Raw genomic sequence first — 19700 nt, 5'->3', positions numbered from 1 at the left:
ATGTTAATGAAAGTCATGGTTGTATCCAACAAATCAGAAGGATTATGCTCATTGTCTCAACTCTCATATTGAATTATTATGAAGGGACTCTAGCCAAATGTACGTACGAGTATTCTGCCATCTATCGAGTGTTGTGTAATCTACTTGCAAGTGAATAAACAATGAGCGTTATGTAATAAGCATCTAGCGTTATCTGCGTATAAATGGAAATAATGCAAAACAATAAAACAAAGCCATAGGTACTGTCTGTGAATCTCCCTTTACTTTTTACTTAAATTATATTTCATGTGCGTCAGTTCCGAATAAATTGCCACTCATACTGAATATGGAAAAACACTGAGCAATATAATTTATGAAAAATCTCTGTATACATACATGCAGACAGACTGACGAAATATCAAATAATACTTTTTCGTTATGAAGGGTGGTGAAACGTGTATTTTTTTCAAAAATGTCTAAATTTATATTTTGGAATGTAACAATACTGTTTCTTTATATTTCGTACAATGAAAAGTGTTAGCGTGTTGTAAATATGTATAATTTAAATTCTGGGTCTCTATCACCACGGCATGGCGCGTCCTCAGGTTACGGATAGAAGAGACGGGGAGGGTAGCTGTGAACATATTGAATAAGCAGTTGCGGACAGCCAGAGCCTTCTTCAATTACACGCCGCGCCGGGGCCATACGTCGGCAACACTGTAATTAACTGTCAAGCGGAGGCCTAAGATACAGAAATATGTTGGTGCTAATGCCGATTTTCAATGTATATTAATGTTGCAATATAAGTGTGTGTCGATGGAATTACGTTCGCGGTCGTACCAAACGTTAATTGTTGATGTATTATAAACTAAGTGCGTGTTGGCGATAAAAACAAGACAATAAATGAAAATATGGCTGCAGTCTTTAGCAATTTTTACGGTTATTATTAATGACAAAGTGATTGACAATTCTTCTAAATATTAAATATTTTATAAACTACATTTTTATAGTCTTACTTGTGGTTTGTGGTGTATCAGAATTATGGCTAAATTGTTGGGTCTCGCCTGCTATATCAATAAAGTTACGCCGTTGATTTTCAAATTCATTGTAAACAGCTGTTTTGTGATCCCATAAATGTTACAGTTTTGTTGAAGATTCGGAATGCCTGCTATATGTCAGAACTACCTATAATTAGTAGATGCATACACTCACTTAGTTGGTTTATAAGGTTTGTTTATTAATGTTATTTCTTTTGTAATAAATTAGTTATAAACATGTTTCTTTTTCACTCCGTATTTACAGGATTTAAAGTTCACTGAGTTTACGCTAATTGGCACATACTTAATAGATAATGATGTGTTTTGTTACGTATTATGTTGAAGGTATGTTTCTTTAGTTTTTCATAGATATTTATACTTGGCCTTGGCCTATTTAAAAAAATTATAACAAATAATTTAGGATTACCCAGTATTGTTATGGTTACTGGCGAGGTTCAAACTAAAACTGGCTTCCTGGGCATCTGAAATATTTATAGACGACAGATAATCACATGAAATTAAAATGTATATGATATCCTAGACCTTTCACGTCAGAGGTGAAACAACATAAAGCGGCAAAACATTGTCAATTTACTAGCCACATAATGGTTAATTGATTGGAATAGGGTATTGCGAAAGTACGTCCGTTATTTTATTTATTTTTGGTACAAATAACATTTCTTTAAGTATTCATTTATTTTCCTTTGCACGATCAATTAAAAAACATGTATGCTTTTAATTTTTTTAAGTTTTAAGTATCTGTATGCAAGTACTTATGCGGTATTCTGAAATTGAAATAAAATACCGTTTCGGATTCCGTAATAAATTACGTACATCAATTAATGTCGAAAATGTACATGTGACAACGAAATCAAAGCACTAAAACGTCAAAAGTCATGGCTTTATTTCGCCTCCGCCCATCTCCACTCAGCGTTGCCAAACCTACCCATGCTCCGGCTTGTAACTGAAGATGGCTCTGGGACAGCCGATAAGGGGTGGTCCTCCAGCTTGAGGTTTGGGCGAAGGGCTAAAAACCCATCACCGTAAAGAAGAGCTTGTTACGAAATCCCAACTTAAAAAATAGACCTTTGGGGAGGCCGAGACGTAGATGGGAGGATAATATTAAAATAGATTTGAGGAAGGTGGGATAGGATATTAGGGACTGGATTAATCTTGCTCAGGATAGGGACCGATGACGGGCTTATGTGAGGGCAGCAATGAACCTTCGGGTTCCTTAAGAGCTATTTGTAAGTAAGTAAATAAGTAGGCTATCGTATGTCACTACAGAGTCCACCGATATGGAAAAACGCTTAGCACGTCTGATCGTGAAACAAACGGACCCGGGTTCAAAGCCTGGTTGGTTTTTTTTCTAGGTTTTCCCTCAACCAATTGAAGCAGAATTGCTGGGTAACTTTCGGACTCATTCTGCCTATTAATTCGCATATAATCACCATTACCATAGCCAGGATTAAATTCACGATGCGGCGTGCTGTACTTGTACAAGAACGCGACCGTTCAGCTACAAGTATTATTCATAGAACAGATGGTAAGCACAATAAGCCTCAGGCTGTTGTGTAAGCCCTCGAGTTCCTTATGGACTCAAATCTGCCAACGAAAATAAAACATTCTACATACTGGTGGACGCTTATGACAGAAACGTTAACAAATTTAAACCTTGCTTCAAGGGCTTACAGACAAAGATTAGCCTATTTGAAAAAGTGCTTGTTTGAAAGAGGTTTTAATTTTTTTGTTCTAGGACTGAATCCGAAACTATTGGACAACAAACCGCTGAAACCAAGAAAATATATTAACTTATTAGACAGAAGCTTGCAAATGTAGAGGAAATAGGATAGTTCTAACAATAGAGTCTTCGTTCGCCGTGAAATATTAAGCTTCACTGCAAGAGACTAGCATCCAATTTTAGTGCAAGTAATCTGGATTTTGCCAATTGCCTCGCTATGAAATGATCGTCGATGTAATTCGGTTTGAAGCTCATAAAAGCTCTCTCAACTGAAATGTAAATATTCCAGATCAATAATTCAAAATCATATTCTGTGCCCCAGGCATCAAGTAACGATGTTTCCAGCCAGTTGCACAAAATGAGACATGCAGTTGCAATGTTGCAACGACCTGCATTTGATTTGTCCACTGCATATAGCACCATATTTCCGAAAATAGCAACACTGAAATAGAGTGTGTGTTTTGTTATTTTGGTTACCAAACTAGGAATGGAATAGCATCTTTCAATGAGACAATAAAATGAATCGAGATAAATTCGATACTGAATATCTTCCTCCTTTGCTTAATCAAATAAAATAAACATTTAATCTCTTTGTAGACTACCTATAAGAAACAAGCAAAGATCTCGCATTGGAAGATATATGTTGTTCTTACAATACCAATTTCAAAGCCCTTGTTCCATAAAACATTTACTTTTATGGCCCTTGTTTATTAGACTTCGTCTTCTTGTTTTGATGAAAACTACCACCTCTCAATATATCGAGTGGTTTTTAACACCCTGCGTATTTCTTGAAATTGTACAACTCTTGTACTCGTACAAATGATGTTTTAATTAATCATAGTTCTGTAGAAAATATGCAATTAATTTCTATGATGCGAATATGTTTACAAACATATGCTCTAAGATATGATTTACGATCGTATATTGTTTCATTCGTCACGTTATCTTAGATATAAGAAAAGATCAGAAACAGAATCATCAAGGTTGTGCAATTTTATGCTATTACTTCAAGTTGTATAAAAATAAAATGGTCTGACTAATTCTAGAAAAAAAAAAACAAGGAAATAAACAGCCAGTATCTTTTACTAAAAGTATTATAAGCCTATGTTATATTCATTATTGCCATAGAACTGAACTCGAAAATTAAAAAAAATCGTCTTAGTGTGTTGTAATTTTGACATAATTATTTAGTGCCAAAATATATGTGTACATAGCAAACAGACACAATCTCTTCTTATATCCCATTTTCAGTTCGTCTAGATTACAACATTCAGACATTTAGTTGTTCTTTTAATTTCATTTAATTTATTTAACTAACTAGCTAGCCAGTGAGTACAAATTAAATTTATAAACTATTGTTTAGCGGTCTCCTTGGATACCAAGTTTTGATCACACGATATAACGCATTCAGTTGACACAGTTTCGTATCTAAATTACAAATTGCAATATGTGACTTATTAGCTGTTACTGGGCCATCTGCGGATCATGCAGAATTGTTTAGGTATGTCAGGGACGTTGGAAGCCTGACATCTGCTAATGAGGGTATTTACAAACACCATCACATCTTCGCGTATATACATTCTTCGCTGAAATATGGCATGATGAAACCACGTGATCAACTGCTTCAGGGCATCTGTCGTCTTGAATAATTCCGGGCATAAAATTGTCGCTTCCTCATCGTTTGATCTTGGGCAGTAATTTTGAACTGCTATGTTCCTGAATTCATGTTCCCACTTTTGAGCCATGGACTTAAGTTCGATATATATATATATATATATATATATATATATATATATATATATATATATATATATATATATATATATAAGTGTTTTACAGAAATAAAGATGCGTCCAAAAAGACTTGAATTTGCTAATAGTTGTAACTTGGTACGGAAACATAGACGAGATATCCAGCTAAGAATGGGAAAGTTTGAACTGTATCTTGACGTTCGTTCTTTTTCTCAACTACCGGCACAAAACGCAGCTCCGTCCCCACGCATAAAGCAAGCAGTCCTTGTACAGTGACTCACAAAAGTATTCGTACACTATAGGTATTTATAGACATTCGAACCTTCAGGGGGGCAGACTGTAATTCTGACCATTATTTGGTAATTGGAGAATTAAGAGAAAGACTATCAGTAGCCAAGCGAGTAGAGCAACAAGTTAATATTAAAAGATTCAATATTCCGAAATTAAAGGACGAGGAAACTAAGCAACGTTATCAGGTCGAAATTTCAAATAGGTTTGCCGTATTAGCAATTTCCGACGATGTTGAGGAAGAGTTAGATGTGAATAGCATGTGGGAAAATATCCGAGATAATATCAAAATTGCAGCTGAACAGAGCATAGGTTATTATGAAACTAAGAAAAAGAAACCGTGGTTTGATGAAGATTGTTGCTTGGTAGTAGAAAGGAGGAAACAGGCAAAATTGAAATTCTTACAGGATCCAGTTGAGATGAATAGAGATAATTACTTCAAAAAAAATTAAACACAGAATAAATATGGGAAATACCTGTTATTATTCGGTTGAGAAGCTTTTATCATCTAGTCTGCTGTCAAAAAATCTGAAAGTTAGAATTTATAAAACAGTTATATTACCGGTTGTTCTGTATGGTTGTGAAACTTGGACTCTCACTTTGAGAGAGGAACAGAGATTAAGGGTGTTTGAGAATAAGGTGCTTAGGAAAATATTTGGGGCTAAGAGGGATGAAGTTACAGGAGAATGGAGAAAGTTACACAACACAGAACTGCATGCATTGTATTCTTCACCTGACATAATTAGGAACATTAAATCCAGACGTTTGAGATAGGCAGGGCATGTAGCACGTATGGGCGAATCCAGAAATACAAACAGTGTTAGTTGGGAGGCCGGAGGGAAAAAGACCTTTAGGGAGGCCGAGACGTAGATGGGAAGATAATATTAAAATGGATTTGAGGGAGGTGGGATATGATGATAGAGAATGGATTAATTTTGCTCAGGATAGGGACCAATGGCAGGCTTATGTGAGGGCGGCAATGAACCTCCGGGTTCCTTAAAAGCCAGTAAGTAAGTATAGGTATTTATAAATGAAAGAGATTTAAAGTTTGAATTGTGGTAATATTCATATAAATGAAAATAAATACAGATTGGTAATTATAAACTTAAATCATTTCTGAACTTTACGTAGAATAATGGTAAAGAGTGTCCCAAATCATAGAAATACGGCACCACGAAAGCTTTTATACACATCGCAAAAATATTCATACAACACTAATATTCTGTAACCAGTACTTGGTAGGATAACCTTTCTATTGTACTGTATTATACTTTGTAGCCGTTTAGACATTGATTTTACCAACTTGCTTGTTATTAATGGTGAAATAGCCTGCCATTCTGCTTGACGTTATTGTATAAGATCAGCAGAATCTCGAATTTAATGTTTTCGAATTTGTTTTTCAAGTTGAGAACTCAGATTTTCTATCGGATTGATATCCAGCGATTGGGGAAGTGTTTCCAGTACTTCAGAGCAGTTACGTGCAAGCAATGACTTAAATTACGCTTATGGTCATTGTCTTGATAGAATTTGAAACTGTTCTCTATGCCCATTTCATTTCATTTATTGTATTCCAGAAATCCTATATTAGCAATGAAGGTTTAGGATGTGGAACAAGTCAAAATTTTACAAGATTACAATTACAATTTTTACAATTTTTATAGCACTCTCTTTTAAATTTTTCTTCGTTATGTTTATGTACTTGTATTGGTATTGGTCCATCGTTCCTTCAAAGAAAGCTGGATTTCCAACATCGCTGGAGGACATACAACTCAATATTAATACTGAACCACCCCCATACTTTACAGTGGAACTAACATGTTTTATATTTAGTTCATCATTTGGTTTTCTCCATGTTATTTGTCTACCATCTGACCCAAAAATGTAATATTTACTTTTATCATTAAATATCACATCCTTCAAAAGTCCTCTACTTTTATTGCATGTTCCACAGCAAACACCAATCTCTTTTTGCGATTTACTACAAAGATATAATATATGACTTTTCTAGCTACTCTCCCATTGTAATTGTTTCTCCTTAACACTCGTCTTACAGTTTCTGGGCTTACTTTAACACCAATATTGCTTTTTCACAACTAGAGGCAATCGCAGGAGCACTAATTTTTTCATTTTATTTTACTTCAATAAATCACTCACGTCTTTGAGACAGTAATCTAGGACGTCCTGATTTTGATTCTTCTTGAAGCCCGTTTCCTTTATTGACTTTATTGTTGAAATGCTCAAAAAAATGAAATGAAAAATACTTCTGAAATAATAAATAGGATTATACCATTAGGAAATACAGGCCCATTCCTAAATTATATAATATTAAGATTATTAATTATAACCCAAATCGCACTATTAATTGGACTGTCTGCGCCTGTATTACAACTGTTGCATACTCGTCTATGTTTACATTAACCGATGTATCAGATGTTTTTTTAACCACTTCCCTGATTAACCCGAGTTAACTCGGGTTGCTAACTTCCGTCAAAATTTATTAACCCGAGTTAACTCGTGTGAGTCCCATTTTCGCTGCTAAGGTTTATTATCCCGGATATATACGTTTCCATCATTTCTTTAACCTTTTCCTGACTAGATGACTACAGAAGTTAGTAATATTGCTACATCTGGTGGAGGGATTCCTACGTTTGGTATACGATATCTGAAGGCAGGAAGACACCCTTTGACTGTCGAATGGTGGTAATTCGTAAGATTTTCGAAAAATACACCCCGAATGTCCTATCACTCGAGGCAGGATGATCTCTATACAAAAATAAAAAAAATATATACTAGGGAAGAGGTTAAGTAGGTTATTTTACGACGCTTTATCAACATCTTAGGTTATTTAGCGTCTGAATGAGATGAAGGTGATAATGCCGGTGAAATGAGTCCAGGGTCCAGCACCGAAAGTTACCCAGCATTTGCTCATATTGGGTTGAAGGAAAACCCCGGAAAAAAACCTCAACCAGGTAACTTGCCCCGACCGGTAATCGAACCCTGGCCACCTGGTTTCGCGGCCAGACGCACTAACCGTTACTCCACAGGTGTGGGCTGTTTCAGATGTATGTACGAATACTTTTGTGACGCGACATTATTGTTTGTTTTATTTAAATTACTGTTTTCTTTACACGAGGCACCTTACATGAGCTATTTACTTTTTTCATTCATATTTGAACAATATTAAAACTGACGTTTATAATAATGTATATTAATATTATTAATATCTCGTGCGTACGAATACTTTTGAGACTGACTGTATTTCTTGCATCGCGAGGTTCGCAGTTATTAATTGTGCAATATGTCCGTCGGTATATTGAAAGTGAATGAGCGAGCGGCTGATGAACGTGTTGTGGGAGGTGCCGTGCATCGTCTCACATGACTTTCTGGGGGAAAAAAGAGAAACGAGTGCGTGAGAATACAGCCCATATCTGTCAAGAGATCCCAACATGTCATTGTGAGAAGATAACGAGCCCAAGAGAGTAGGCGATCCTTTTGGTCCTTCCTATCTGCCCTGATGAAACCTGTATATACAATAGGCTATGTAGTTCTGAGATATTGGAAATGTCGAGTTCCAGGTCACGGTGGAATACCCAAAAGCCTAATTCTGAGCACAGTCATCGTGAAACCCTAAAAACGCATATAACTGTGAGCAGATTAATTCCCAAACAGGATAATAACCGTTCGTCAGGAACGTCTTTAATGAACAAGACGAAACTCCTCTAATGTGCAGTTTGCATTGCATTGTCAATTGAACGACGGAGCTGTATGAACTATCGCTTTCTGGTTTACTAATGTGCATGATTGCGTCCAATCCAATGGAAGCACGCTGATTGTTGAAACCGACCTAAGTCTTTGTGAATTGAACAGGTATTCATAATATGCGTAATCATATGCAAGGCTGATTGTTGAAACCGACCTAAGTCTTTGTGAATTGAACAGGTATTCATAATATGCGTAATCATATGCAAGGCTGATTGTTGAAACCGACCTAAGTCTTTGTGAATTGAACAGGTATTCATAATATGCGTAATCATATACAAGGTTACGAACACGCCCTTGTTCCAAATGAAATGGGGAATTCGCCAGGAACACAACAACCACAGCAAAGCTTCTCATCACCGATATAATTATGTATAAAAGAAAACAAACAGATATTTGTGTGGGTATGTGGAGGGGGTGTTAACTGTGAATGTTTCCCTGGCTAAATTTAAAGTCTGGCAACAACAACTGGCGCCTTCTCATCTTACTTGGCACTCACATGTCATGCGTGTGAAATGATGTAATAACTATTTACCTAAAGTTTCTCGGAAAATATTCTAATTGGAGTTACTACTTCGAATGCCGATCGTGCCCCTGGTTTTAGAATACAGAATACTATTGTGCGTGCACAGTAAGATTGCCATCTTCAAACGAGGTGGCCACAGATTGTTCCCATGCTAATTATCTTTACCGAAATGTATGTGCCCAGAAGCAAGGCATATGTCGTTATCAGTGCGCGACATTCTTGCTGGTCGTTGCGTAACTTGAAAATATCACCGCAGGCTTTTGTTTGTATGAACGCTGCAGTTCTGGATTCCCTATTGGTCTATTTAACGACGCTCGCAACTGCCGAGGTTATATCAGCGTCGCCGATGTGCCGGATTTGGTTCCGCAGGAGTTCTTTTACATCCCAGTAAATCTACTGATATGAGCCTGTCGCATTTAAGCACACTTAAATGCCATCGACTGGACCGGGATCGAATCCGCAACCTCGAGCACACAAGGCCGCGCTATACCGACTACGCTACCGAGACCGACCTGAATTCCCTATCCTTCTTTACACTAAATGATATTTATTAGGCCGTTATTATTACAAATAATTACCATAATACAATCAGCTAACAATTTAGTTATGTTTGTAAACAAGAATGCTGGACAATTCCTAGTAGTTACAGTAGTGAGCAAAGGTGTAGGTCATTCTCTTGAAAATGAATATAATTTTATTTAATTTCTAACGAGGAACACGTTACACACAACTGGAAAGGGCAATTTTTACATGCAGATAATAACATAAAACAAATATCTCAGCACTCAGATCTGTAATTAGGGTACTTTCTTGGTTAATTTGATGTTGGGTAATTCAAACTAGCTATTACTCACCTTAAAATTCCTATTTACTGTAAGGGGTTAGGTACAGCTTACAGCAATAATATTTTTGGAAGTATTCAACATTTTTTTTCCTCCATAACTGTAATATTGTACAATAATGAAAATTGGTATGTGTGAAACACTGTCCTTCTGCTATATGAAAAAAAAATATTTTTGCGATTAAAAAAAATTATATATATATATTTTTTTTTTCAAAATTCAGAATAGTGGCAGTTCACTTTGCAGTGATGAAGAGTTTCCCCCATAACTCATAAACTTGTTAACTTTTTCATGTTCTCTCTCTTTTATTTTATTGCTGAAACTCATGTTTACAATATCATGCTCTTTCAACTACATTCCTTAATAAATAATATATATTTTTATTTTATGTTAGAAGAAAATACTGATATTTTACCATTTTTTAATTAATTTATTTTTATCAGGCAATCTATCAAAGGTAGAGAAGTGATCTTGCACCATATTGTAGATGTGACTTGCATAAATACACATACAAATTTAATCACAGGTAGTTTTTTAGTTACATGGGAAACACTTCATCGCTGCACAGTGAACTGAATTTTGAAAAAAAAAAAAAAAAAAAAGTAAATATTTTTAATCGTAAAAATATTTTTTTTCATATAGCAAAAGGACAGTGTTTTACATACTGTGTTGTACTAATTTTCATTATTATACAAGGTACAGTATTGGAGGGAAAAAATGTTGAATATTTCCAAAATTTTACTGCTGTAAGCTGTACTTAACCTCATAAAACTATTGTAAAATATATTTAATTGGAATTTTAAAAGAACATATTTGAATAATTAGAAAAATAGAATTTGGGATAGCTAGTAAAGATAAATGGGCAGTCAACAGCATTTCTTACAGTTTTCTTATAATCCACCACAATTCAGTATCTAGAAATGCGCACCTAAAAGGATTGGTCATGTATGGCGCTTCCAATTGTTAACGAATTAGTACAGAAACGTTCATTAGTATACCGAGTCAGGAAATACACACAGAACCGCTGAGATAATATGAACTTTAGAAATTAAGATTTCAGGAATAACTCCCTGTAAAGTTAATTTGAACAATTTTTCCCTCGAAATTATTCAATATGAACTTTCTTCTGGTGCAAGACGCACCAAACTCATGTCCAATCCATTAATATGTTATTCCTTGCATGATATTTTCTAAAATTTATACTCAATAGATAGTTTATCCAAAACCAAAACAAACGAATGTCACCTGTATATCGGTATGTCTTTTGTTTCTAACAGGAGTCCTCGTAAAACAATAACAACAATTTCAAGTCGATATCGACTTCGACCGGGAAACTATGAACGCTTCCGTACAGTATGTGCACTGGGCTGCAAAAGAAAACCCGAGTCGAAGTCGCTATCGATTTGAAATATCATCGTGTTACGAGGATTTTGTTTAAGAAACAATATAAATAGAGATACACAGAAGCAGACAGAAGGCATCCCATATAAACTCTATTATTGCTCTGTTATCATTACATCATTCACCTTGTTAATTTTCAGTTCTGTATCTGCATTTATAATAAAATTTTATATTTACATATTTTTGTTACAACAATATGAAACGAACTGCCCGTATATATCGAGTTTAACAAAGACAGCATCCATGGATATTAAGGAAGGCTGTGGAATACCATATAAACTGCAGTGTAACTATTTCCGTGTAATATTCTTATTAATGTTGTAAAATAAAAGTATATGAATAATTTAAAATCAATTCATATTAAATGAACATGTTATAAAAGTCGTATTTACATGTTTTTGAAAAACTAATCTCCGAAAAATAGCTTTCCACCTCGCCATGTTTGCTAAAGTCCTCGGAAAACGATATAATTTCGTATCGACATTTCTTTTGCAGTCCAGTGTACACGAACTCCGTAATCAGTGCTTTTAAGAATTTTATTTATTCTGTATTTCTGTTTTTGACAGAGACGTAAAAGAATAGGACGCGACTGTCCAGCGCTATTCTTTACAAGCATACGAGTAAATTAACGTGTAACAATTTTCTGAATCCTTTGCTGTTACTGTTATAAATCCGTTGATATGAGTTGTTTGCCTTGCAGGACCTAACAATTGGCCAGGAATGTGTCAGTCCGGAACACAGCAGTCCCCAATAGACCTGGACCCCGAGACTGCCATACCGGGGCACTTCGAGCCGTTGGTGCTCCTCAATTACGACCGGAAGGTTTCTGCAAACATTACCAACAATGGGCACACAGGTCAGAGGATATTTATTTATTTGCTTACTTGTTTATTTATTTATTTAATGGCTGGTCAATGATACTATTATATTAACCCACAAAGATAACAACAATTAAACAAACAACAATAAATGTTGCCACGGTGCAGATCATTTAGCCTCACAGCGTTTCCAGGTGCACCATCGTGGAGGTAGGTCTACTTGTCAGGATAATTATTGGTTCTTCCACTTTCTTCTTCGTTAATTGTTTAAACAGTAACCCAAAACATGTAATGCTTTTCACTGTTGTTTAGTCAACTGTCCGAAGACAGGTTTGAACCTCAAAAGTAACACCAATTATGCATCACTCATGAAGCAACCAGGCCAGGAGATAATGGGGTAGGTAGCCAGTTCCTTTCCCCCTCGAACGCATACATCCCCGATTACCTACATATTCCACTAATCAGACTTCAGATGCATACAAAAAATTGTTTTTTCTCTGACACATAAGGCGAATGTCAGGTAATCTATGTCGAATCCTCGGCCTCAGCTCGCCAAATACCATCGCTATCACCATTTTTATCGACGCTAAATAACCCAGTAGTTGATAGAGCGTCGTTAAATAACCGAGTAAAATAAAAACAAAACTTAATTAGCGCTTTTCAATGCCAGAATGCGTGCAGTAGTCGTTGCGATAACTTCCAAAAGTGACGGGGGATGGAATTAAGCTTATTGGAAGGATGGGTTTCAAAATTACCATTATTTTTAGTTAAAGGAGGCGATGGTTTTAATACGGTAGAAAAGCAGTGGATTTTCAATTTTTTTTTTACTTTAAAATAGTTCGATATGTAAAAAGTATATTACACAAAATTTAATGCGCATTTATGTCCTTGTCGGCTGCTGCGACACTATTTACAAAGCTCTGGTGCACAGGATTTTCAAGAGGAAAGATGGTTAAATATGAGAAAAAACAGTACATTTTCAAAAAAAGAAAAGGGTGATTTAAAATAATCTTTCATGTTTAAAAAATAGCATATTACATAAAATTGTTAGCTGTTCTAGCGCCATTTTTAGAACTCAGGGTTTTTTAATGACACCAAACTTCGATTACAATTTCCCACAACTTTGATTTTTTTTTTTTGTTTATTCTCATGCGAAAGTTATACATCTTCATGCTACGTGCATGGTATTGAGAACACACTCTTTAGGCTAGTGGCTAATTTTCTCTGGAATAGAAATTAATTATTTTGTTGTGTTTGAAAAATATCTCTCCATATTTCTATAAAAATACTTCTAAAATTCATTCTTAAAATATAATCATTTATCTTAAAATTCTGAAAGCCAGTATCAAAATTATGCTACAGGCATTTTAAATAGTATGCTTTTAGTAGTAAAATGTCAAAGCGATTTTGAATGTATCTTAAAAAATGCCTGAGATATATCCATTTTAGTGAATTACTCTAGCCTGATATATATATATATATATATATATATATATATATATATATATATTTTTTTTGTAATTTGTACCACATTATTTTTTCAAAGCTATTCTAGAATTTAAGTTGTTGCAGGAATGTTAGTTCTATACAAAAAGAAAAATGAAAAATATGCATCAATTAGGAAAAAAAATCAAATTGTTCTGTCATGTCCCATTAACTCAAATATTTTATTTCTCACTTTCTTGCATTGTAAACCTGACATTGGTGTGCATGATTTGCAGGCGTCTTGTTGATATTAACCTAGGAGCCCCAAATATGAAAACTGTACGGGAAGGTCCTCGAATTTTCCGATACACCGCCCGTTCCACAGGCTGTTTCCATGGGAACCCTGCACGGCACCTTGGATACTCGGCGTGCATTAAATTCCTAGATACAAAGCTGCGGAATGAAAACACTTGCAGCTGTTAGTGCTTCACACACCAACGTATGCACGCAGGCAGTACAAACATGTGCGCGTTCCAGTGTTTCCATTATAAACACTCAATGTACTGCCAATTCAACTCTTAAGAGGATGTCACTTGGAGTAAGTGATACCATGCAGTGCAAATGACACACACGAGTGCTTCCACTGTTTCATTCATTACCAGCCCAACCTTTGTTCTACGTAATAATTTCTTCTCCTACCGCTGTTTTCCCTTTCGTTATTTCTCTATCATACCCTCCCTTCTGTCTCTCTCCTCCTGTTTTTACTCGGCATAATACATATCTTTCTTTCCTTCACTCTATCTTTCTTTCTTTCTTGAGTTATGACGTAGAACTATGTCTTTCTCTTCACTAGGTATGGGGTTAACTTAGGAATTGGCCGTCACAAAAATGTAACCCTTCTCTTCTTGTTTTCCTATTCCCTTGTTCTCCTTTTGTTGTCTAGTTCTCCTTATATCCTACTTATTCCCCTTGTATCCTTATATTCTTTTCATATTTCTCTTGTTCTTCTTATATTCCCCTATTCTGCTTATAATCTCTAGATCTCCTTATATTCTCCTTGCATCCTCTTTGTTCTCCTTATATTCACTTAATTCTCCTTGTTTTCTCTAGTTCTTATATTCCTCTTGTTCTCCTTATATTCCCCTTGTTCTCCTTATATACACTTTATTCTCCTTGTTTTCTCTAGTTCTTATATTCCTCTTGCTCTCCTTATATTTCCCTTGTTCTCCTTATATACACTTTATTCTCCTTGTTTTCTCTACTTCTTACATTCCTCTTGTTCTCTTGTTTTCTCTAGTTCTTACATTCCTCTTGTTCTCCTTATATACACCTTATTCCCCTTGTATTCTCTAGTTCTCCTTATTTTCCCCTTGTTCTCCTTATATATACCTTATTCTTCTTGTTTTCTCTAGTTCTTACATTCCTCTTGTTCTCCTTATATTCCCCTTGTTCTCCTTATATACACCTTATTCCCCTTGTATTCTCTAGTTCTCCTTATATTCCCCTTGTTCTCCTTATATATACCTTATTCTTCTTATTTTCTCTAGTTCTTACATTCCTCTTGTTATCCTTATATTCCCCTTGTTCTCCTTATATACACCTTATTCCCCTTGTATTCTCTAGTTCTCCTTATATTCCCCTTGTTCTCCGTATATACACCTTATTCCCCTTGTATTCTCTAGTTCTCCTTATATTCCCCTTGTTCTCCTTATATACACCTTATTCTTCTTGTTTTCTCTAGTTCTTATATTCCTCTTGTTCTCCTTATTTTTCCTTTATTATCCTTATATGTTCCTTATTCTCCTTGTATTTCCCGTATTTTTCTTGTATTCCACTTTATTTTTTCTGTATTCCCCTTGTTCTCCTTGTTTCATTTCTTACACCGCCCTCTCGTAGCACGAACTGCATGTGCAAACCAGTTTGTATAAATTGTTTGTTACTGTTAACGTTTCTTCTCGTATGTAACGTCGCGTCACGTGACTGCTGCGTATGCTCCTACAGGAAGAGAGCTTGGTGAATCACCGACGGTCCCCACCTCACATTTGTCGATATTCCGCGCGACTACATAGATGTAGTATAACAACATAAGGAATTATTGTTCTTGGCTAGAACGAATTTATTTCGAATTATAATACCTAAGTATACGACACAAATCATTATGATCTATTAATTTTAATCGCCGCGACGGTCACAGAAATTAATCTGGCTTATTTTGAACGAAAATCGCGAGGCTTCAAAGACAATGTAGCTGGATCTACGGAAAATCCTTACTGTCTGTCTTATCAGCATAAACTTTCAAGGAGAGGAGGTCGGAAAAAAGCAGTTTTCCAGAAAATATCAGTAGTAAGTAGAGCCCGGATGTTGCAAAATGCCTTTTTTACTGGGTGGAAGTAAACCATTATTTTCATAGATATAAATGTGATTTGGTGTAAATAAAAGTGGTAGAGCTAATTTTTATTTTGCCTTTTTCAGGTGTTTCTTACTAATAAATGCCTTTTTTGTCATTTAAATCAATATTTCTTATTTATTTGCAATTTTCTAATTAATTGTAATGTAATGTGTATGCAATTTAAATATACGAAACAATGACTCACTTTACTAACAATAGTAAATAAAAGTAATTTATTTCGGTGCTTAATCTGCTAATAATCGTGCTTTAATACTGTTGGAGTAATATGAATAATGATCGACAATCCACAGTTACAAATATAATATTGTCGTATCTTCACGATACCCTAGATCATAGTTATACCACAGTCTAGTATATACAGTCACGAATCTTGAGTTCATGAGGGTACTAGGAACAATAGACTGTGCAGGTACTATTTCGCATTGTCTCTAATGAAGCGATAGTAGCGATCCTAGTGGTTAGCAACTATCTATGGATGCATATTTACTACGTATTGAGCTCCGTGACTGTATATACTAGATTGTGATTATACTATGATCTAGAACGATACCAACAATCAGCTTTATAATTTTAAATATTAAACCCGTTCTCATAGAAGTTATTAAATAAGTAGCATTTTCAATTGTTTGCTTTCACATTTTCAAATCTTACTGTTACAGTTTTCTGCTACACGTTTTTCTTATTGTAGGAGAAAGAAATTAGAGTAAGGAACAGTCAGTTATTGTCGGTTAGCTAGAATGCCTAAATTCAGTAAACGATTGAAAAGTAAACTTCATGCTTACGTTAGTGAATTTGGTGCCCATGTTTTTTCAACCGATGCAACAGTTTTGTTATGTAAGGTTTGTGAAAAGACAGTTAATCACGAAAAAAAGCATTTTATTAGTCAGCATGTGTCAACTACGAAGTAAATATGTGAGTTATGTTGATATAATTTAAATTTAATGCTAAATCCCTTTTTGCAATGTATAATGCTTTTTTCAGAATTTATTGTGCCTCTTTTTACATTTTATTGCCTATTTTAACTGTTATAAATGCCTAAACATCCGGGCTCTAGTAGTAAAGAACACGTGTGCCTATCTTTTGCTTCTAAAGGCGTGTATTTCCTCCTTCTGTTGTGTTTATTTAATTTGTGTGTATAATATAATTGTGTATGTAATACAGTAGTATGTATATAATATAATAATTAAGCATGCCTCCTTGACTTTACATTTTTGCAGTGGGTTGTAGCGAGGCCCCCCATACACACACAAACACACACACACACACACACACTATGACATCGGCCAGCTCACAGTTATAGTCCCGACGCTGTTATTTCCGGCGTGACCCCGGCTCTTTGCTTACGTCTTAGAAAGTGAAGGCTCTATAAAGTCTAGGTAGGTAGTATCGTTCGCTATTTTTGTTCTTACGTTGCCGAGCTACCATACGAGGAATCTATTTGCCACATCGTTAAACATTATCATGTCGTAGCTCCTATGATAATAAATCAAACGCAATGTAATTCAGCAAATAATTGAGCGGCAAATAACGTCTTCGTGTGCTTTCTGCGAACGCCAACGAAAGAGCTAAAATGGCGGGCGATTATATTAAGTATTTATCGAGCCTTAACAGCGAATCACAAGACGCACACGTTTAAATATAGCCGACCTGCAACGCGATTGGCTGCCGGAAATTAGAGCGACGGGACTATAAGTATCAGAAGTTTAAGTACATGATGTTGACGGTACCAAAGTTGAAGTGTGTGCCAGTGAAGTTAACTCCTCCACTTTGCTTATACTCGTACGTGAACATAAGCGCTTAAATAATAATAATTATTATTATTATCTGTAGGTTTCGTATTTGAATTAATCAACAGCAGTAACGTCTTCATTCCTCGGCGACAACTCTGGCAGAGTGAAACGGAGCATCGCTTTGCTCCACTGCGCGCGATGTTGTGAAGGTTCATCCATAAGCAATTTAATGCTGATTAAATTGCCTATGGATGAGCCTAAAAGCTTTCTAAATCTTGCATCCATTAACAAGTAAATTGCAAAGGCTTCCCCGAACAGTCACCTGTCGTTCTATTTAATGTGGAGTCCTGTTTTACGAATACGTATACATACATAGATTTCTTACGATGGGGATTCGGTTCAAACTTTGAACAGACATGTAGCCTAGTATTCCGGCGAGACGATTTTTTTAGGAATATTTTCTGAATGTTCAACTTTTTTTCGCCACCATTTAGCAATCAAAATCGCCACTATAACCGTTGTTCAAGGCGGCAAGCGCCTTTGCTTACTGCTCCGGAGCTGCGCTTGGGTGTGGGTTCGATTCCCGCTTTGGCTGATTACCTGGTTAGGTTTTTTCGAGGTTTCTCCCAACCGGCGAATATCAGGTAATCTATAGCAAATCCTCGACCTCATTTTGCCAAATATTCTCTCTGTCACAAATTCCATTGTCACTAAATAACCTACTAGTTGGCACAGCGTCATTAAATAACCATTTCGGAACAAAGGTGAAAATACTATTATGCAGCATCTCTTCGACAGGAAATAAGGTAGGAATTTCATGTCTTATTTCATGATATGTAGAATAATCCTGTCCCTCATTGAGTAGGCTTCAGGCAAAATTGCAGGTCTATTGACGAATGTGTACTATATAATTACGCCTGTTTTCAGTTTCCTCGCGGAATGAAGTCCAATAGATTATATAGGATGTTTAAGAATAACTATTCCTAATTTTCAGATGTAATAGAAAGCACATAATGAAAATTTTTCACAATAAAATAGTGTCTGGAAATGCTTCCGTTTTGAAATATAACGATATGAAAGAAATGATTTCAGTAAATTATTTAAACATTATGAGAATGACATCGAAAAATTATAAATAGCTACTGTTCAAAATTACGACATCATTAGCATTGCCGTCAGCTGCTTCATGCCATATGCATGTCTGGTAATTCAACATTTGTAAACCGATGTGTTTTAATGACTATAAATTTATAAACAGATCCGACAGAAATTTTGTGACATACACTAAAACAAATAAGCTTCAACTGTTTCCATGGTAACGAGAATAGCTGAAAAACAAATTAAAGACGGCCATGGACGATAATAAGGCCAATGAAAAGTTTTAACTTTTACTATTACACTGCTCCGCCGTTAGTAGAATGCGTTTGAGTCTAAACAAAGTAGCAAAACAGTACAACGTTGTTGTGACGTGAATCCAAGTCATATGAGTGCGCTCCTTGTATGATGACATGGAGTAAGGCCCAAGGGAAAAAACCAAATGAGAAAGATTCGATCCGGTGCTGTGGATTGAGCCGCGGCATAGCTCAGTGGTAGAGCACCCAATGCGTAGAAATGGCGGTCCCAGATTCGATTCTCGGCGCCGGAGTGAATTTTTCTTTGTCATTAACAAATATTAACCATAGCAGATAATTCTGTAGGACCAAAAAATTAACAATCCTTACATAGAATGTTTTTATTAAAAATATAAGATTACAGTATACGTTGCCAATTGTATGTAAAAATGCAGCTGATGTGGTAATTGTGAAACATAGGCACGCCATTTCGGGTGAGAGACATAGGCCAGTTTTACACAAATCCTAAACATATTTACTATAACTTGTTGCTTGTGGGCCATCCCAAACCCCGACCTCCAACCGTAAAAGCGCCAGTCTTTACATACCCGTCAGTCAAGGCCTTCTGACAAATAAAAGCAATTGACAATAGATATCTCAGT

General features: G+C 35.6%; 1 protein-coding gene across 2 annotated transcripts in view; it reads left to right on the top strand.

Moving 5' to 3' along the window:
• The window catches only part of LOC138691144 (putative carbonic anhydrase 3), a 116731-nt gene that overhangs the window by 85041 nt on the left and 11990 nt on the right, over nt 1-19700 (top strand). Inside the window, exon 3 of one of the 2 annotated variants that reach the window (XM_069812888.1) lies at nt 12025-12180. The exons of the other annotated variant lie outside the window; for it this stretch is intronic. Within the exon in view, the coding sequence (XP_069668989.1) occupies nt 12025-12180 (156 nt within the window). The remainder of the gene's footprint in view (nt 1-12024; nt 12181-19700) is intronic. 2 annotated transcript variants of the gene reach the window in all.

Source organism: Periplaneta americana, chromosome 16, assembly GCF_040183065.1.
Source record: "Periplaneta americana isolate PAMFEO1 chromosome 16, P.americana_PAMFEO1_priV1, whole genome shotgun sequence".
NCBI classification, from domain to species: domain Eukaryota; kingdom Metazoa; phylum Arthropoda; class Insecta; order Blattodea; family Blattidae; genus Periplaneta; species Periplaneta americana.
Note: the sequence above shows the minus strand (reverse complement) of the source record. Positions and strands in the feature narration are given on the sequence as shown.